General features: G+C 40.0%; 1 protein-coding gene across 2 annotated transcripts; it reads right to left on the bottom strand.

Annotated features, from left to right (window-relative positions):
* Window positions 1–542: 542 nt before the first annotated feature.
* On the bottom strand, window positions 543–21,499 carry mlf1 (myeloid leukemia factor 1). 2 transcript variants are annotated; one of them, XM_058745005.1, is made up of 7 exons: window positions 21,408–21,499; window positions 19,635–19,803; window positions 8,294–8,371; window positions 6,870–6,998; window positions 6,628–6,787; window positions 5,930–6,068; window positions 543–1,694 (listed from the first exon to the last, which is right to left on the bottom strand). In XM_058745005.1, the coding sequence occupies exons 1-7, from the start codon at window positions 21,452–21,454 to the stop codon at window positions 1,616–1,618; spliced, it is 801 nt and encodes a 266-aa protein (XP_058600988.1). In that variant the 5' UTR covers window positions 21,455–21,499; the 3' UTR covers window positions 543–1,615. The 2 variants fall into 2 exon arrangements, with proteins under 2 accessions (XP_058600988.1, XP_058600986.1); XM_058745003.1 differs by lacking the exon at window positions 21,408–21,499 and adding an exon at window positions 20,215–20,911.
* Window positions 21,500–21,702: the final 203 nt, after the last annotated feature.

Here is a 21,702-nt window from a genome sequence, read left to right as displayed (position 1 = left end):
GTTTTATGATTTTTTATTTTATTTTGCATGTTCAGAAATTCATTTTTTCTTTTCGTTGCCTCAATGTTGTGTGTTAAGGGGTAAGGAAGCAGGGGTCCAGCTCCCACCCCTAACCAGGATTTCCCATTGACAATACATACGAGCAAATAATGTGTGACAAAAAGGGAAGATGCAGGGTTCCTGGGTGCAAAGGAACACCCGAAGTGATGTGCAAAAAGTGTAACGTGCACCTCTGTTTCACAGCAGAGTTTAACACGGAGTAAAATCTCATTCCGTGAAGTACATATGACACGACACACTACATCAGGGCTGGGAAACTTCGGTCCTGGAGGGCCACTGTCCTGCAGGGTTAGCTCCGACCCTAATCAAACACATCAGAACCAGCTAACAGATGTATTTTAAGATCACTAGAAAGCTAGGTGTGTTTGATTAGGGTTGGAGCTAAACTCTGCAGGACAGTAGCTCTCTAGGAACAGGTGTGGACAGCCCTGATATTATGAGTTATTCAGGTGAAGCAAAGCAGGAGACAGTTGAAGCAGGTCAACGATCAACAAAACCTTTATTATTTGCAATATTAAATGTGTGGATTGTGACACTATTTTATTTTGACACTATGTATTCAAAGTTTCGAAAAGCGAGAAAGTGAAGTGTGGCTTGACAACAGTATCACACAGTCAAGGAAGAACACAGAATGAGAAACATTTATTTAAAAAAAAACTACTTTCATGCATATTTTTTTATTTTACAAATGTTTACAGAGCAAGGTTTTTAGAGGGATTATGATGATTACTCCAGAATCAATAAGTGCATTACAGCGGCAGCTCACAACTCTGGTCCTGCAACCTGGATGTTTCCTCCAAACGCTGCTTCAGATCAAAAAAGCAGCGCTGAACCTGACTTAACAAGCGGATATCTGAACACTGCATACTCTGTATGTCTCAGCTGACTCAACTCATTAGTAGACTCTTAAGACCTGGAATGAGTGTGTGAGATACAGTAAAAGACACATTCAAAATCATCCAGGACCAGGGTGAAGAACAGCTGCATCGCAGACCTGACAGCATTTGTGTTGCTTTATTTCATTCAAACATATTTAAAAACAAAGATTTTGAAACACGGTAACAGGGAAAATAACTTACTTTTGTTACAGATGCAAGGCCTGTTTCACACCACAGATATGAGCAGCTTGTGTTAACAGAAGACAGTAGAAGCATCACACACACTTAAAGTGACAGTGCACCGATGATGGATAAAATCAATATGATTTGACATGGAAAAGTCCAGTGTGTTGTGATATGGAAAAACTACAGTACACTACAGGTGACAATATGGAAATAGTCTATTGTGCACAAATAAACAGTTTATCAGTGACCCACTACTGATAGCCAGTTTAAAACTAATAGTCAATATTAAGATATACTCACCATAGTGACCTAGAAATACGTTCTCCGTATAGAGTGCAGCAGAAATGTGTTGAAGGACAGGTTTTTGCTGCTGCTCAAGTTTGTGGTGTGAAACAGGCGTAAGAAAGTCACTGGCAGATACAGTATGAGGAAACTGCAGTAAGAAACATCAGAGTTGATTCCTGTCAAGAGTGTTTTATTGTGAATGAGCTTTAATGCTTCTTCCTGCCGGAGCCTTTGATGTTGAGTTCATTGTAATGGGTTTGATTTCCTGCGGCTGCATTGTCATCTCTGTGAACACACAACAGTAAAGAAACTGAAGCATTATCATATTAAACAGGACAGAACTCATTTCAGTGCAACCCTAGATTCTCTTTAAATGTGACTTTTGACATTATGTTGTGGTGTAATATGGCTGTGCATCATGTATCAACTGGTTTGCTCAGTTATTTAAAGAGAATTAACCCCTGTGTTCCCACGCTCTGAAACATGTGTGTAATCAGTCCAACGGAATGGCGAAACGTCACGGGCCGGGGTGACGTAGAGACCAGAGAGCTTAAAAGCGCATCCGAAACAAGCAACGTTAGCTTCTGTGTTTTCAGCAAGTGCTCTGTGTGAAATGTGTCAGTCTTATTTACTGTTGTTTGTTTATCAGTCACAATCACCTCTATATGGTGAACTACAGACAGCACTTTAGACCGTGTGTTCTTCTCTGCCCACGCTAAACTTTACCGGTGTGAATACACGCTAGCATTGTACTCCCACAAATGCTCCGCCCGCACACTTCGAGGAGTGTGTTCGTGTTTGTGGTCTTTGCGGTTCCTGTCCCGCTGTTGCTGAGGCACGGCAGCGATTGGGTTCACAGGGATCGCATTTAAATCGAACGCTCTCTGGGTCCGGAAGCCAGCGTTGCGGTCTCTTCCCCTTTTGAGTGTCACGGGACGGGAGAGACGAAGACTCAAATGCTGGCAAATGGTGTTTCCTTTATTTACAAATTACAAAATAAACCAAAACACAAATGAAACCACCCCGAAGGGGAAAAAGCCAGAGCAAACACAAGCACTGAAAACAAGACATACACAGGGCACAAGGCAGACAGGTATCACGGGCATTACCTGCACGTGATTTATGTGTGGTTTGTTTTGGAGCGGAGCATGCACAGTCAGCTCTTGAGGGGGCTACCTGTGTTCATTCATATTTACCTTAGATGTTTAGCTCTTGCTCCCGCTGGTGTTTCTTCTCGAGGGAAGAAAGTTTTATGAAATGTAGAATCGAGCGGCTCATGCGTACCCCTCTGGGTAGAGCGATATACACCTCAGCATACGGTGTCTGTCTCTCCTCAGTGCCCTCAGGAGATCGTCTCGTTAACCCTGCCACCCCTGGTGCTTCAGGGCACAGCGGTCTCCAGCGAGCACATCTCTCAGCATCCGCCTGGAAACGTAGTGGTTCTGGGAGACTCGCTACCTCCTAGGAGGTCTCCAGAGCAGCTAGATCGGTCCTCCGCTTCAGGGCACACCAGAGGTCAATCTCGAGAGACTGATTTCCTTAGTAGACTATCTGGCGGCGTGGAAGCTTCTGCCAAATGTGTCACAGAGGGTCCTGCGCACTGTAGAAAGAGGCGAAAGACCTCTATTCAACAGGGGTATTTCCCACTCTGGTGGGCCCCGAGCAGGCTCTGGTCATGGAACAGAAAGTAGTGGACACTCTTTTGAGGAAGGAGACCATCGAGGTGGTCCCTCCTTGCGACAGAGAGTCCGGGTTTTACAACCGGTGCTTCATCGTTCCAAAGAAGGATGGGGGTTGCGTCCGATTCTAGATCTGCGTCTGTTGAACCGCTCAGTCATACGACTCAAGTTCAAAATGCTCACGCTCAAACAAGTCATGTCTCAAATCAGGTCCGAGGACTGGTTTGTCACGATAGATCTTCAAGATGCATACCTCCATATATCCATCCTTCCTCAACACGTGAAGTTCCTGAGGTTTGCTTTCGGGAGCAATACTTACTAATACCGGGTTCTTCCTTTCGGTCTTGTACTCTCACCCTGCACATTTACCAAGTGTGTGGATGTATCTGCATACTCAACTACATGGACGATTGGTTGATACTAGCTCAATCAGAGCAGATAGCGGTTCGGCATCGAGATGTTGGTCTTGCTCACATGAAACGGTTGGGGTTAAGACTAAACACAAAGAAAAGTGTGCTTTCTCCAGTACAGAGGACCACTTATCTAGGCGTAGAGTGTGATTCGGCCATGATGCAGGCACATCTGTCTCCTGCTCAGATCGAGTCGATTCTCACGGCAATCAAGAGAGTGAAAGAAGGCCAAGTTACTCACTGTCATATGGTTTCAGACACTGTTAGGTCTGATGACAGCTGTGTCCAAAGTGATACCTTTTGGCCTGCTGTACATGAGACCCTTGCAGAGGTGGCTCAGGACCAAGGGGCTTCCCCGAGGGGCAACGCATTCCGCATGATCAAGGTCACGCGGCTAGGCTTACGGGCCTTAGACATGTGGAAGAAACTATGGTTCCTGTCACAAGGCCCGGCGTTGGGGGCTCCGTATCGTCGCGTAACGCTAACGACGGACGCCTCCCTCACAGGCTGGGGAGCGGTCATGAGTGGCCTCCGCCCGAGGTCTGTGGGAAGGTCCCCATCTCACATGGCACATCAACTGCCTGGAGATACTGGCAGTATTTCAAGCATTGAAACAATTTCTCACAAACCTGAGAGGCCATCATGTGCTAGTTCGCACAGACAACACATCAGTGGTCTCATCAGGGGGTCTGCGCTCGCGCCTCCTGTACAGGCTGGCGCACCAGATCCTTCTGTGGGCCCACTGCTCTTCCTGAGGACAGTGTACATCCCTGGGCTCCTCAATCAGGGAGCAGGCATCCAGTCGAGACAGGGGCTGAGGCTCGGGGAATGGAAGCTCCACACCGAGGTGATGGAGCAGATTTGGAAGAAGTTTGGTCGGGCTCAGGTGGACTTGTTTGCGTCTCGAGAGACCTCACAATGTCCCCTCTGGTTCTCTCTGACTCATCCAGCTCCACTGGGGCTTTTGTTAGAACCCCCGTACTGGCCGGGCCGTCCATGATTTGCGGACCTGGTAGCCCTTCTAGAAGACTCTCCGTGGGAGATTCCCGTCCGGCGGGATCTCCTCTCACAGGCGGGGGGCACCATCTTTCACCCCCGCCCAGAATTGTGGAAGCTGTGGGTGTGGCCCCTGAGGAGGCACAGCTCATAACATCCGGTCTCTCAACTGAGGTTGTTGAGACCATCCTCCAGTCCAGAGCTCCCTCAACGAGGAAACTGTCCTTGAAGTGGATTGTGTTCACTTCACGGTGCAGAAATCGTCAGCTGCTCCCAGTTAACTGCCCGGTTGGTTAAGTTCTGGAGTTCCTGCAGGAATGATTCTCCGCAAGTTGGACCTCCTCCACTTTTAGAGTGTTCGTGGCGGCCATAGCTGCTTACCACGTCCCTTTGGGTGGTCAGTCATTAGGGGTGATACCCGTTGGTAAAGTTTATTTCGTTGTACTTGAGGCCAGGAGAAGTATGGTACCGCTCCAGACTCTCAGGTGCATCTGTCTTAGCTGTGCTCACTATGATTTCACACTAGAAAGGCATTTGTCAGTATGGTGGCGTGGGCATTCTCGTTCCCAAAGCGTTTTGCGACGCAGCTCGAGTTCCTGAAGGGGAACGTCCCAGGTTACGTATGTAACCATGGTTCCCCGAACCATGCGTCACGCTGCCATACTTCCTGCATCCATGTGAGCGACTTGCTTCAACTTTTCAGAAGCTAACGTTGCTTGTTTCGGATGCGCTTTTAAGCTCTCTGCGTCACCTCGGCCCGGGACGTTTCGTCATTCCGTTGGACTGATTACACACATGTTTCAGAGCGTGGGAACACAGGGACTTTCCCCAAAGCGTTTTGCGATGCAGTGTCTCGTTCCCTCAGGGAACCATGGTTACATACGTAACCTGGGACATTATTTAATATTAGTAAGTTATCTAGAGGCCATGCATTACTGTTACTGACTTGTCAAGATTCTTAACAGAATGTCAAGAAGAAAACAAGACTGCAAGTAAAGCAGCGTGGCCTCTGTGGGCTTCCGTATGTTTGAAGAGCAGTCAGTAGTTATGAACTTTTTAAATGTATATTTACATTAAAAGTTTTTCTTCAAATTTTCTTTGAAAAATACACAAAAAAGGACAAAAATATATTAGTACAAAATATATTTAAGCAAATACATTTTTTTGTATATTCTGAAATCTATTTAATAATTGTCAAAAAAACAAATATTGTGAAAATATCGTTTTCACTATATTTTTGAGTGCCTTGCGGTTATGAGTTCTTTGACTGCATCCAAAGATCACCAATTTATGGACTTTATACCCCGGAAACATTTTTTTTCCCCCATATTTTTGATATATTTAATAAACTATTTGAATATATATATATATATATATATATGTATGTATATGTATATATAGCCAGTTTGCTGCATGTCTGGTTTCTGTGGCTGACCTGCGTGTGTCTTGCGGTCCGGTGATGGCCGCTCGGTGAACCGCTCGGTGTCTCGGTGCTTCCAGGCGGGACATGGGCGCAGAAGCCTGGAATCGGGACAACTCTCTCTGCCATTCCTGATCGAAGGACTGGGCCTCCGCTGCGAAGAGAAAAAACAGCATCAGAAACTAGAGATGAGCATTTTTGGCAATTTCTCATTTTGATCATCGATAGGTTTCAAAAACGGGCTGGGGATAACTGTCAGATTCATTTTCATATCTGACAGTTATGAAAATGAATGTTTTTAAACCTGAAACCTGTCCATGAAAACATAATTAGAACACTTGTAGATTATGATTATGATGCAGCAATGTTATTAAAAAAGAAGCATCTAAAAATTAATAGCTGCCTGAGGTGAAGCTGAAGAGTGACTTTATGCCAATAAACTAAAGCCTGTTCTATGACGGTAGCACTTTATTTTTATGGCTGTACTTAACAGTCATACATACATCCATATATGGTAACTAATAAGACACATTACTGTACATACTAATGGTATGTACATGGTAAATATGTAGCACCTGCGGAAAAATGTGCTATTATGTGGTAACTAACAAGACACATACTGTACTTGGTATACACGTGGTAAATATGCAGTACTTACAAACAAGTGTGTGTTAATGTTAAATTGCTGTTAGTCTCTTTAAATGCCTCCTCACTTTCATCCATGTTCTGGAAGTCCTGGTTGAGCTCCTTCTCGCCGGTTTTCCTGTTCTCTTTCCTCTCGATGACGTGGCCTCTGTCCTGGATGTGATGGCCGATGGACATCTTCTCCAGTCCGCTGTCAGAGTCCTTCAGACTCCTCCTGGTCTCCTTTATCTAGACACACCACAAACCAGCAATCATGACACTGATCCGCAGGAGGCGCTGATGTGTGTGAGTGTTTGAGAGCAGGACTCACTCCTCCAGGAGCACAGCGTGTCTGAGACGAGGCCTGGAAGACTTTAGGGGGCTCGTCTCCCACTTTAGAGTACGTCACAACGGAGGATGAGGAAAACGAGTGGCTGTTGGGGTCTGACGGCACGCTCTCCTACAAGACACAGTTACACAGGCATCTGAGAGACTTGAAATGCTTCTCTAATTCAGTCGAGTAAGTTTGCTAAAGGAAGGCCGATTTGTTGATAAAAGTTGCTAAACGACTTGTGATGTCATTGCGTAATCACGACACAAAACATCAAATCTCAGCAAAAAATATATTTTATATATGTTAATTTAGATTTGTTTGTAAAATAATATGCATAATATAATATTAAAATATAAATAACTGTATTTTTATTGAACACTTACACATTTCTGAATGATTACAATTTAAGTATTTTTAATAGTAAACTAGTAACGCTACACATTCTCAACAGTTATGCTTTAAGCAGTGTATTAGTAGTTAGTTAGTATGCTACACTTTAAGAAAAGTCTGTAAAAATAGGGCACAATCTACTATGTTAATATGAAAAAATCGTCCGCAATTGTTTTTTCAAATATTTTTTACCTGCATTTTAAATTATGCATTGTTTTTTCGGATTACAATGGATAATGTCCTGGAAAATTACTAGTATCTTTTCCATTTTTTTTTACAGTGTACTAACTGATCAACAATCGCAGGTACAAGCTACTAATAAAGCGTATCATAAATGAACAATTATTCAGTTATTATTATTATTATTATTATTATTATTAAATTGAACAACTGCAAACAGCAGCTAACTTAATTCACGTGATGCGTGTGCTGCTAGGCATCTTTGGTTTCCTCTTTTTGTTTAATTTGGATGGAAAATGTGTGCCTTTTTATTGTTTGAGTCACTTATCAAAAGTTGCTAAAAGTTGCCAAATAAATTGTAAAAATTGCTAAATTTGTTGCTATTGCTCTGACAGATCTTTCAACACTCAGTAGGACTGACTTTTATTCATTAGATGAACTAAAGTTTTTAAGTTGTCGGTTGCTAGTTGAGTTAACTTAAAAAGTTGATTGCGATAGGTTGCCTTATTTTTTTGAGTTAGGTCAACTTTTTTTTTATTTAGTGTAGGTGCTTTTGGAAGTAAAAGTTGCTAGGGTAGTCTGAAAAGTTGCTAAATTTAGCAACAAAATTGCTAAGCTGGCAACACTGGTTTCACAACAAAGTTTATTTGTGATAAGTGCAACTTAATTGAAGATAAGAAATCTTTTATCAATCAGAATCACTGAATTGCTTACAACTACTGATAACTATGAAAACAGCTCATTATAAAATCTCATTTGAAAAGTCCTTGCATGCAGTCAGTTTAATCATCGTAACCGGGGAAAGATGATGCATATAAACTGATTGACACTATTAAAGAGGTCAGACTTACAAAATTTCTATGCATCGCCTGCATCCTGTTCCTCATGCTGTCCATCATAGCGAAAGGATTGCTAAAGAAATCCAGCTCCTGTTGACATTTATCACACATTTAGTACCTTCACATGCAAGTGCATGAAGCATCAGGCAATTCAGAGCACTGTATGATTTCATACTGCAGACAGCTGTTATTCAAACTCTTCACATCACTTGTTATTAAACCATGTTCTTATATTAAGAGTTTAAATGTAGGCTGTGTTGCTGTGATGTTGTTCGCTGGCCTGTATGAAGTTGTGCTACCAGAGTCAACATAAAACACAGGAACTTGATTTTATTCATTGTGAACTGATATGAAATTATTGCCGCAACCTTAAATGAAGAGGTGAAGCGGTTATGACATTTTGATGAGTGATGCCGCAGCGAAGTAGAGTGTCCAGTCCGTGTTGACACCTGTCTATGAGCAACGACACAATCGGCTCTGAGGAACCAAACACAGAGCGGACAGCTGCTACTGCCCCTTACGAAACAAAAATAAATGGGAATATACTGCAAAATATAATGTGATATATTACATAATACATTTCCATATACTGGAAACTAGTGCTTATATTATAGAGCAATATATGCATTGACAATATATGGCTATATTTTGATACATACAAATATGTTTAGAAATGAGGACAAATAAAAATCTAATATTCATAATGTTTGATCCTTTATTGAGTATATATTGCTCATAGATGTGCACACACACATACATTCACTGAATGAGTTAAAGCAGATATCTAGTTCCCAGCATGCTTTGCTTCTGACTGTTAAAAGAGAGTAAAAATGTTAAAAATAAGTGTTATTTCAAGTGTTTCTGCTCAATATGAATATAGGGGGAGATCTGTTAGTGTTTAATGTTGTATTATTTTGAAATGTAAAAGGGTTTCTGGTGTGTGTAAGTTTGCAGTTGTGCTGAAGAGTAGAGTCAGTGGTCAGGATGACGACTGGCCAAACACTGTTAAATTATATAGTACTGTATTTAAAAAGTGATGGCTGTGCACTTTTCAGCACAGTGATAGTGTGTTCACTAAGTGTTTAGTATGAGACGGTGTGCTTATGCTATTGTAAACTAGCTATATTTTAAAATATGAAACGTATATCATAAATTGTTGTTAAAAATAAGAAATATATATTTCCATATATGTGTGTATATACTGCATGAGTAAATATATGTTCAATATATTTTTACACATGCAGTACCATATCTTAATATCTGAATATAAAATTACATATATTGTGATTTATAAGTAAATATATTGTCACATATTTTTCAATATATGAAAGCGGCAATTCCTTGTGTATTATTCAATATATTGTAATATATTTACACAATATATTATTATGTATAATTTCTAATATACTGTTATGTCACTTAATATATTGATCATTCATATATTAGGAAATATATTTTCTTTGTGTAAAGGGGCTGCACAAGCTCTGTTCAAACACTACAAAAAGCCAGAAGGAAAGTAGCAATCTATGCAGCACACACTCAAAAACACAACAACACACAGGCTGTGAGAGGGATATATAGCTGTGAGGACACACTGGGAGTCATATGTTACACTGGAGGTCAAAGGTCACTGCACAGGTCAGAGTTCAGAGTTCAAAGTAAAGCAGAAATGGTTACCTGTTACCATTGTTCTTATATACATTTAAATAAACTAGCTTCTTCTATCTAGAAGCTTCTTTCTTATGAATGTGCTTTTGTGCTCAATGTACACTTGATAGTGTTAAAAACTGTTCTTGAAAATAAAATAATATTACTGATATAAAAGGCCACTTTCACGACTGTTTCTTAACTTTAAAAGTAAATTTACAAGTATATGACAGACATGTTTCAAACTAAATGACATTAAAATATATCATTTATATAAGTTACCATAAATGCTGGTCCGTGCATTAAGCAGTACTTTAACCATATTTCAAAGACAAAATACTATATAATTTCTAGGTGTGTCAAAAAGCACTCTTAAATCCATTTGCATTTAACAAAAATGCATTTTCATTTAAGTGCATGCAATGAATAGGCAATTAAGCGACATTAAATTTAATTTACACTTTTAAAGTATATTCTTTTATGTTCTAGTACATTATTTCCATAATAAGTACTCTTTTGAAAAGAAGAAAAAGATTTACACAAAGGATTTCTATGTTGTTAGCAATTTGTTTTTATTGGCCAGAATGATACTACTATGATTTATAATTACAAAACTGTTATGATTGATTGATTGATTGATTGATTATTTAGCCTATTTATTTTTGCATTATAGTAATGAGATTAAAATTTCCTAATGCTTTGAATTTTAGGGGAGGGGAGTTATTAACTGTCAAAGGGGAAAAATGTTACAAAATATAACTGCAAAATAGAATTTTTTTTCTTGACAGTTTTCATGAGATTATATGTGGCAGCTATATGGACAAAATGGGAATAAAATGGTACAATGCATGAATATGACATGGAGGTAAAGCCAGCAAGTTCAAAGTCTTAAATTATCTAAACATGTAGAAGAAACACACTTATAAGTTAAACACAACTAGAAATGATGAGAACTGAAAGGCTAACTGAAAACACAGGGCTATATACACAAGGGCCAACACAGGGAACTAAATAATGAACAGGTGCAACTATTACAAACCATGGAGACAAACAAGCAGAAATCAGGACTGAACTACAAAGAAGCACAGAAACACAGGAACAAAATATTCCTGCCTGTTATAAACCTGTGTCTGTCTGAATGATTCAGTAACTCATGGTTCTGCGAGCTCTGAATGACTCCCAAAATTGGTAGCTGTCACCTCTGGTTATGGCGTCTAATAATGGAGAAGTAGCTCGAGTTTCTCAGAAGGTTTAGGGCAGCACTGCCTCAGCGGCTTCTTACGGTCCAGCCGTTTAAAACCATCATCACTCCTCAAGCTAATAAAGCCCCTGGAGAGCGCGGCTCGGCTCGGCTATCTGCTCGCCGTGTATTTTTAACCCGTCGGAGGACGGGTCACGTACGCTATTTTGGGTGGGCTGTGTTTGGAAGACACAGGCCTGAGGTCACGACCCATTTATGCTGCATGCTATCACAGAAGAATGATTCAACAGACCCATGGGGAAAAACACATTTGATTTAGCAAATGAGCCACACAGAAGAGCTCTCGGAAGAGGACTCAGTTCTGGGAATACATCACCACCGCACCAGAAGCGCTTCGGACGCGGACTTAACACTGAAAACATTTCTCAGGTTACTCTGTCACTAAACGCCCATGTGACTCATAAGCTGCTGCGCTACATTGCCAAATGTGTAGAAATATTTTATATAATCAAATGATGATGACCATGTGAAGTAAGCAACTAAAAGAGAAATGTCATAGTCCAATAATAGTTCACTTTTAACAAACTATTCTAGCTAACAGTGAATTAGTTTAGTTAACTGCAACAACTAAGTGCACTGTCCTGTCTGAGAATGTGTTACTTGACAGCGGAGATTTGTTCTGCTAACAGCCATAATCCTGAAACATTCAGACAATCTTCCAGTGCTTTCTGACTGTCTCAAGCGAACTGCACACACAAACAGTGAGAAAATCTGCTGAAATCACCAGCTCCAATCTGATTAGTTAGGCTCTCTGGCGGTTTTGATTATGAAAACACTGGCAGTGTGCCTGTCAGTCTGTCCCAGTGTGGTATTTGGGTTGGGTGAGCAGAGCACCTGTCTCACATTTGGCAGGACAGTCCTGAAACTGAAAGCCACGGCCTGAATTTGGCTTACAATCATCCGACCTAAATGTTTCTTCAACCAATGTATTTGTGTTTTTACAATTCTAGGTGTTGATTTATATTTTATATGGTTAGAAAGAAAGATGTTATGCAACAGCTTAAGGAAGCTTGATTTTAAACTGAATTTAGTTGAACTAAAAACAGTGCGTAGTGTTCACTGTATAAATAAATACAGATGAATCCATTTACATTTACATTTAGTCATTTAGCAGACGCTTTTATCCAAAGCAACTTAAAAATGAGGACAATGGAAGCAATCAAAATCAATAAAAGAGCAATGATATGCAAGTGCTATAACAAGTCTCAGTTAGCTTAACACAGTACACGTAGGTTTTTTCAAAATTATATAATACATAAAAAGAAAACTGATAGAATAGAAAAAGAATAGAGCAAGCTAGTGTTAGAGGCCTTTTTTGCTTTTGTTAATTGTATAATAAATAAAAAGAAAACAAATAGATAGAATACAAAAGGATTTGAAAAGCTAGTGTTAGTTGTTGTTTTTCTTATCCTTACAATTAAAGGTTGTAAAGATATTCAGTGAGCGTTTTTCTCTCTTTTGTTTTTTGATGAAGAATAAGTACACAGATAGAAGCATTAGGCTGCTGTCACTTTAAAACCAAATGCACAGATCAATATACTCAGAGTTGGTGCTAGACTCCTGGGGGCCCTAAGCAAAACTTTGTCAGAGGCCCTGTCAGTGTGTTATAAAAACCCCAAAATGGCCCTTGACCTCTTAATCTGTTTTTTCAGAGCAGTTTCAATGTCAACAAACAACAGTGAGTTGAAACAGTCAGTAAAGGCCCGTTCACACCTAGGATGATAACTATAAAGATAATGATAAAAATATAGTTCTAAAAATCATTCTCAATATTAAAGAATAGCAGAGTCCACACTACAGCTATAACGATAAAGGCACAGAGAAATGATATCGTTGGAATCACTTTCAGAACGATTTTTTCCAGCTGATGAATGATACAAATTTTGACACCCAATCAGAATCCATCCTGCTATAACGAGCTCGAGAATTTAAAGCGGCAGACGAGCGTGCACTTAGAATAAACAGACAACATCGTCCACTACTGTGGACGCTAATATCATTATCTTTATATCTTTATCGTTCTTGGTGTGAACTGTTTCTTATTAAAGTCACTAAAATTATTCAGTGAAGAGCAGTGAATGATTCTCTCATTTTTGTTTGTTTGTTTGAATTAACATTAATGACAGAGGCAGCAGCAGATTTTTTATGTTGCTGTCACTTTAGGCTGATGATTGTTACGATCACGCTGGGGGCGAAGGAGCGAGGAAACGAGGAGACGTGGAGTTCTTCAACATAAACTGATCTTTTAACGATACAATCGACAGGGCATACAACAAAGGAACACAAGGAAGACATTTAACAGCAGACCAAAACCAAGGGAGAACACAGGACTTATAAAGACAGGGAACAAAATAATTGTTCGCCACTAGATGGTGAGCCAGAACATAGTCAAAGAATAATTTAAGAAATTAATTGATAAAAAACGTAACTAGAATTGCCTGTGACAGACTGTTACAGTGTCTTTTGTAACTGGTAGTGAGCTGTTACTCTGTGTTAAATTCTGTAGGAGGACAGTCATTAACAATAAGCCACATTTGTGTGGCGGTGTGCTGCAGAGTATGCGAGCGGAGTGGAGCGGCAACAATTTCCCCTCTGCGCTCCGAGCATTTAATAATCACTCCGCTCCAGCTCCACTCCTCGCTCCCTGATATCAGAAACACCGCTCCGTCTTCGCCCCGCGGCTAAAGTATTTTGAGTTTGCTTGAAATATCACAGTTCTGTTCATAACGTATATTAAAACATAAAATAAATAAAATAACAGGAGAGTTTCAAAGTGGCTTATTGGAACACTAGTGTGCAAACTTTTTTCCTACCACATGACAAGCTAATAACATGGTTGTCAGCATTAAAAGGTATAATTGTTTGTGATGAAAATAACTACGTTTTCATCAGTTATTTTACTTACGGATCGATGCATTTCTTACAGATTTCTGCTCATTTGAAGCATAAGATAAGTAATAATATAAGATTACATTTGTTTGAATGCATTATTGAGAGAGCGATTGCGTGTGAATAAGTGTTGTAGTACTTATTTAAATCATGCTTTCATAAATAAAGGATAAATATGCTAAATATGCAGTTATATTACGGGTCGTTGGCATGAATTGTACCCGTGATGGAGCGGTGGTGAAGCGCTGATTGGAGCAAGTGAAAACCACGACGCTCCAAGTTTTATAAAATCCGCTCCTTGCTTCAGTCAAAATCACACCGCTCCACTCCGCGCTCTGCTCCGCTCACGTACTCTGATTGTGAGTAACTGTTGCTGTCATGACAGATCTATTTCAGAACCAGCCGCTATCAACATAATCTGGTTGCGGGCGCGGGGCAGATATTATTGTTGGCGGGCCAGTTTTGGCCTGCGGGCCGCCTGTTGCTGACCACTACTTTAGATTGTTCATGGACCTGTCTCTCACCTGATTGCCCGTTGGCGGCAAAATTGGCCAAAGTTGCCTGGCAACATTGCTCAAAAAGTTGCCCCATATGTCATCAGTATTAAGACCAAATGCACAGATTTAATATACTGACAAGCATTCAATTACTTTTCTAACTGTTTATGTTCACTTAAGACATAAAAACTCACCAAAACATACATTTTGACATATTTTTTTGTGTATCTTTAAGTGCACATCTAAAGCCAAAAGCAGCCTATTCTTGTTCGCAGAGTTTCACTCTCGCAACTTGCGTACTTTGGGAGGACACACGACTGGCCCAGTGCTCGCCTGTATGCTTTCCCCCCGATCACCCTGATTCCTCAGGTCGTCAGGCGTGTCAGGGAGATCAAGTGCTCACTCCTCCTAGTGGCCCCGCTCTGGAAAAACCAGGCCTGGTTCCCAGAGCTAGTGCAGCTCTCAGCAGCAGCCCGTGAGGAGGGATCTTCTCTCACAGGTGAAAATGATTTGGCATCCCCGGCTGGAGCTGTGGAGCCTTCATGTATGGTGCCTCGATGGGAGCTTAGTCAGCTCCCAGCGAGAGTAAGCAATACCATTTTAGAGTGCCGTCTACAAGACGTCTTTACAGCCTAAAATAGTCAGTCTTCCTTAACTGGTGCTGAAGTTCCTGAAGGACGCGCAGAGGCTGAACCCTCCTTGTCCTCAGACGGTACCTTCATGGGACTTGTCAACAGTCCTGATGGCCTTACGGGGCCCTCCCTTTGAGCTGCTTAGTTCGGCCAACTTGTGGCCCCTATCGCTCAAAATGGCCCTCCTCTTAGCTCTAGCGTCAGTTAAACAAGTGGGTGACTTGTAAGCGCTGTCAGTCAGCACTTCATGTCTTGAGTTCAGACCGAACGACTATAAAGTTGTTCTGAAACCAAGACATGGTTATGTCCTGAAGGTGCTCTCGACACCGTTCAGAGCCCAAGTGGTTATCCTTTTGGCGCTCCCCATTGCAGAAGGTGAGCAAGGGCCTAATCTAATTTGCCCTCTTAGGGCGTTGAGAGTGTATCTGGAGCACTCTAGCCTGTTCAGACAGTCAGAGCAGCTCTTTGTTTGCTTCGGCTGCCAGTTACAAAGCAACGACTCTCCCATTGGATAGTAGATGCTATAGCCTTAGCTTACACCTCAGAAGGCTTGCAATGCCCTAAAGGTGTGAGGGCCCATTCCACGAGAGGGATGGCCTCCTCCTGGGCCTGGTCCAGCGGAATTACTATTGGTGAGATTTGTGCGGTCGCTGGCTGGTCGTCACCATCCACATTTGCCAGATTTTATAACTTAGACGTTCCTGCCCTGCAGGCATGGGTTCTTTCTGTTTAATGGCCATTCTTCCCCTTGGGTGAAGTTGGTTATATTTGTGCTTCTCAACCACTAGCTCCGGGCACAATGTGGTCATGCTCTTAGGGGCCCTTATCTTAGTGCTCCAAGACTGGGCTTGCAGAGCAGGCTGTTCTGTATCTGCTCATAGCGTGGCATGATTGGATGCATTCCCCATATGCATTTTCATGCAACGGAAAGACTGTTTGAAAGGGAACACTCGGAACACTAATGTAACCTCGGTTTCCTGAGATAAGGGAACAAGCATTGCGTCATTTGCCACGCAATAAGCTGCACACGAATCGATGACCGTCGCTTCAGTCGAATGATCTGGGAGCAGTTACATAAACTGAAAAAAAAAAATGTTTTCTTCAAGACTGGTCATAACTTTTTTAATTCAGTTATGAAAAGGCAGATTGGTCTTATTTGTATTGGAAAAGTAAAACTGATTTCCCCTTGGCAGCTGCTAGTTGGTCAAACTAGTTCTTAAGACACAGTCTTAACATGGTGGCTAAGTTTATGCAACTGGCCCCTGGCTCTGCAAGCCGACTTATATAGAGGTCGGCTCCACCCTTTCTGGCGGGCTAAAGCGCCATTGGTTTGTGCAGCTACACAAACGTGAACAAATCAGGCTTCAGTACAGAGTAAAACAGGAGTTTTCCCCATATGCGTTTTCACGCAACGCTCGCTCCCTTATCTCAGGGAACTGAGGATACGTTAATAACTGGAGTGTTCTCTTTCACGTCTTCTTGCGCTTGAATAGTTCAAAATCGCTAGAATGTTTAAATTGGCAAAATGTGTACAAATGATACATTCTGTCAACTGTTTCAAATTCAAGCTCTGACAGCTTTATCATAAGCAATGTCCCATATTTTTTTTTTGTATATATTTTAATTTTCCCTGAAATTACAAAACCACAATTAATGATACAAAATCCATACTGTTCTAGCTTGAATAGGAAAAATAACCAACCAATGCTTTGAGAGAGGGTGTGTTTTGCTGATGACGGCTGTGTGGATGGAGCACAGGAACGGGATCAGTGTGGACTTCATCAGAAATGAACTGGTGATGGTTAAATACAGTTACACCTGCCAGGATCTCACACACTGGGTATGATGGCTCTGCTTGAAGCTGCCAGATTCTACAAAACCAGGCTACAGGTTCAAGATGCACTGAATCCGGTATAAATGCATGTATATTGACTAATGAAGAGCCATAACCTAGTCACTGCTTAAGGAAATCATATTCAGTTCCTAATATCTAGTAGACTGAAAAGATCCTGCGTTATATCAATCAAACTCGGCAAACTGAGTGCCAGTCACCGAGTGATTTAAAGCATCCAATGTCACTGCAAACAGGCTTTCCATCTAACATAAATCAACATTTATATAGTCTAATAATAGTTATCACTCTTCCACGTGTCCTGCAAAATTATGTCTGCTGACCTGCAACAGAGCAATAACCATATTAGGGCTACTCTAAAAAGAAATTCAGGAAGTTAAAAATTCTACTTTATTAATTTAATTAAACCTGCTGCAAACACTAAACACAAAAATTAAAACTATTGTCAGTATATTATTTTAATATTTTTTAACTACTAGAAAATAAAACTGTTAAACAAAATTACTTAATTATTAAGTATATGAATAATTATGCATAAATAATAATACATTAAAATATTAGCAAGTATCCTTCAAATATTGTTCAATTATGTAAACATTGCATTAAAATGATCAAATGAAAGTAATAAAATGAAGAAATGTTACAGGTAACAGAACAAGTGTATATATATTCTGATACAGATTGGCTTTGTCCAATTATGTTTATGTTTATCACTATGTCAAACATCGCAATTTCAGATCATCACTCATGAAACTTTGCAGTGTGTATTTAACAGCATGAAAAATCTAACTTTTATTCAAATCATGAATAGGTTACAGAAATCGAGCAAAAACGCTGTTGATAATCAATGAAGCTGATATCACTTCAGATCAGCCGCAGCTCAAGCTCACTGACTGAGAGAAAACTCATAAATTCACATAATCAGTCTATTGGTACTGCGGAAAGGCTAGTATTTTTACACTTTAAAATTCAAGTATCGACTTACTGCTGAAGTAAAAGGACTTTTGACAAAATTAGCCTCTATTGTCTATCTAATTTGACACTAACTCACCCCGAAGTGTTGAAGTATGAATGTAATGTTAGCCAGTCAGACGGTGTTTCTGTGTAAGTGGACAGTTCTTGGCCAAAATAAGCTGCAAAGTGGACCAGACTTTATGCTGACAGTCACACGCCAGCAGACCGGACCATCAGTGACCCTAAAACAACTCAAACCCCATCCAGAGCCCTGACCCACAGGTGAGCAGCTGTCTTCACGGCCTCTCGCCTGGAGTTCACACGGGGAAGGCCACTAGCTCAGAAACAGATCGCAGGGCTGTGAGGAGGCTGGCATCAGATGAAAGTAATTACCAGGGATAAATATACTGAGAGGTGGGGGATTACAGATGGACACGGGGACTAAGTTTAGCGTTCTGAGCTGCCAGAGTGGCCAGCTGTTCATTGCGACGCTCCGTAACGGTGACACGCCGTCCAATGTTAGCATACTGCAAACAAACAACTTCTAGAAGCACATCAACCAGCGTCTGTTAAAACATCGACCCCGTTTTAAAACTAAACTGTCAGGAAAGTGGCCAGGTCGTATTTTACCACGAAATCAAAATACAAAAGCAAAACAAAACAATAACAATTAGACAGATTTAAGCACATTCCCTCCAATAATCCTTATAGTATCTCTACATCACGGTATTTACTTTAACAAATGCTGATTTAAATTTACAAATCCTTGTACTTTTCATAACTTATCCAGCAATTTTTATACTGTAATACACACGTTGTGTGTAATACTACACAAATGTAAAATATCCAGCCAATACAGCAAAAAATATATTTTCAAATATATTTTAAAAAATATATTAAAATACACAAAAAAAGGTCAAAAAATATATTTGCCAAAATATGTTTCAAATTGTTGTTGTTTTTTAATATATATATATATATATTTATATATTTATAATATACAGATTTTCTACAAATTTTCTAAAATTATTTTTTAAAAGCATTTAAAAGTATATTTTGCCCAAAATATTAATTCATTAATTCATTCTTGCCATAGGGGAGTGCTTAATTTTCACTTCGTAACATAAGAAAATTACTCAAAATTTAAATAATATATATCATAAATCAGCCTTCTATCAAGACTTTTATTATTAGCAGTGTTTGCTAATTCAAGCATTACCAGCACTATTGTTAAACAATCCCCTAAACCTAACTTGAGAAATTGTGGTGTGTAACATCCAGAAAGACTTCTGAGTGTCAGAACTGTGTCAGTAGAACAAATCCTGTCTGTTGTCTAAAAATACTCCATCAAATAAAAGAGCCTGATACTGAGCAGTTCACTGCACTTTAATACGACCAATTACCCAGCTGCCAAATGTCCTGCATGAACCTTGCTTACTGAGAAACTAGGCCAGTGAAGAAGATGTGTGGAAGGCATGTGTGATTGGAGAGAGGCCTGTGATTCTATGAATGGGATAAACCCATTGTGAATATAAGTGTATAAACCGCTCCGGGGTCAATGAGGTTACACAATAACACAGTCTGAGAGAAGAATAAGGAGCTTGCGTTAGGAAAGACTCACTTGGCCGCTGCGCTCGCTCGGGCCGGTGTTGGGCTGAGCTGTGGTCCTGTGACCTCTGTGACCCCTGTGACGGCCGTCTGTGATGCTGGGCATGAAGCCTTGACCGAAGGGGTCAGAGAAACCCCCCATCATCTGCCGCATGCGCTCATGATGCAGCTGGAATGGGTCGCTAAAGGAGAAGATCAGAAAACAATACGATGAATAACAAACATCATTGTGTTTGTAATATTGCTCTGATTGTTGTGACAGTGCTTCTCAACCAGTGACTCTGTTCAGATGAGTCGTGAAAACTACACAAGACACGAGAAATAAAATATGACCCAGACCACATTAAATACAGATTCGCTTGCAGTGAGGACAAGCATGATTTGTGTGTGTCGGGACTGTTGGGAATCATCAAAACAACAGTCTCAATCAGTCAGTTTTCCACACTGGTGGGCTTGTGTAGTTCATGATAATATTAAACACTTTAATGTCTGATTTTAAGGACATTTCGTTACTTTTGTATGATAAACAGTGGCTGTGTTGAACAGCTGAGAAGCACTGCCCAGCATGCATTGAGAACAGCAGAAGTGCCTACCTTGATGAGCTACTTAAGAACAGAAAAGGAGAGACAAGAAACTTCATTACACTTTCTAAATGACAGCATAACAGGATGAAGTACACTTAAAAGTACAAGTTAAAGCTGACACTCATGCATGAAACGACCCAATACTTTATATGTGACCCTGGAACACGAAACCATCATCTGAATGCTGAATGAATAAGCTTTCCATTGATATTTGGCTGAGATACAACTATTTGAAAATGTGGAATCTGAGGGTGCAAAATATTGAGAAAATCGCCTTTAAAGTTGTCCAAATGAAGTTCTTAGCAATGCATATTACTAATCAAAAATGAAGTTTTGATATATTTACAGTAATTTACTAAATATCTTTACGGAACATGATCTTTACTTAATATCCTAATGATTTTTGGCATAAAAGAAAAATGTATCATTTTGACCCATGCAATGTATTGCTACAAATATACCTGTGCTGCTTATGACTGCTTCTGTGCTGCAGGGTCAGATATGAGTCTGCATGGACATGATTAAGAGCTTGTGCAGTAACACACCAAGTGAACATAAATCAATAAATGCAATAACAATAAATTAGATTTATTTACTGCACTAATAACATAGCAAACAGTGTTGAAGACTTACAATCCCGTATGGAAATGTAACATATGACATATATTGCCCTCAAGCCTGATATTGCCGTATATGTTACCTATAAATCTATATATAATTTTCACAAATGTACATTCTCAATTTTATTAAAAAAAAAAAAAAAATATATATATATATAAAAAATTGCGTTTTGTTTATTTATCTAATTTAAAAAGAAAACGTCTGTTTTATATTTACTTAACATTATAATATCAACATACATCGATTGGTTTTAGGATGAATATAAGTGTACGAAAATAATATACCATTTATAGAGGCTAGATGTTAATATATGAAATTGTTTCAATTTCAATAAGTATGTTTTACTTCATATGACGACAATATATTAATTCAACAGACATCTGGTTAACAAAACCAAAATAATAATAATAATACAAAACAATAAATAACACAGAATAACTCGACTAATGAAATAAAACCTTAATATGTTTGTGCTTGGAATCATAACATTTTGAAATATGACGCACTAAAGGTAATTTACAAATAGCTCATAAATTGATATGTTATAAAACTAGTTTATTAAGGCTATGTTAGAGACTCACGCAAAGAAGGGGTCGTCCTGGAGCTGCGGGTGGAGGCTGTTGAACATCTTGCTGCACTGACTTCTGCTGAAGGACGCGCTGCAGTTACTATCGAAACCCCACACGGAGCGCACACGTGACCAGCTTTCAGCGTTTTGATTGGCTGAACTCTGACGCGTTGGCCCCGCCTCTCGTGTGCAGTGTTGTGTACAGTGCTGTCATGGAAAGTCTTCTTGTTATCTAGAAACTTCCACATATTTATCTCACTTTTATTCCAGCATTCTGTGCAGTGGTTTCTCCTGCATCCAGTTGTACA

The sequence above is a fragment of the Onychostoma macrolepis genome, chromosome 15 (genome assembly GCF_012432095.1).
Source record: "Onychostoma macrolepis isolate SWU-2019 chromosome 15, ASM1243209v1, whole genome shotgun sequence".
Taxonomy (NCBI): domain Eukaryota; kingdom Metazoa; phylum Chordata; class Actinopteri; order Cypriniformes; family Cyprinidae; genus Onychostoma; species Onychostoma macrolepis.
Note: the sequence above shows the minus strand (reverse complement) of the source record. Positions and strands in the feature narration are given on the sequence as shown.

Bases quoted from the DNA above. Each gene is read 5' to 3' on its own strand.
- mlf1 (XM_058745005.1), bottom strand. From the start codon at position 21,454: ATGTTCAACAGCCTCCACCCGCAGCTCCAGGACGACCCCTTCTTTGC. The intron at 6,069-6,627 runs GTGAGGAGGCAT...TTCTCTTCGCAG, and splicing joins CTTCCAGAACATGGATGAAA to CGGAGGCCCAGTCCTTCGAT. The intron at 1,695-5,929 runs GTCAGCCACAGA...GTGTGTTCACAG, and splicing joins GGACCGCAAGACACACGCAG to AGATGACAATGCAGCCGCAG.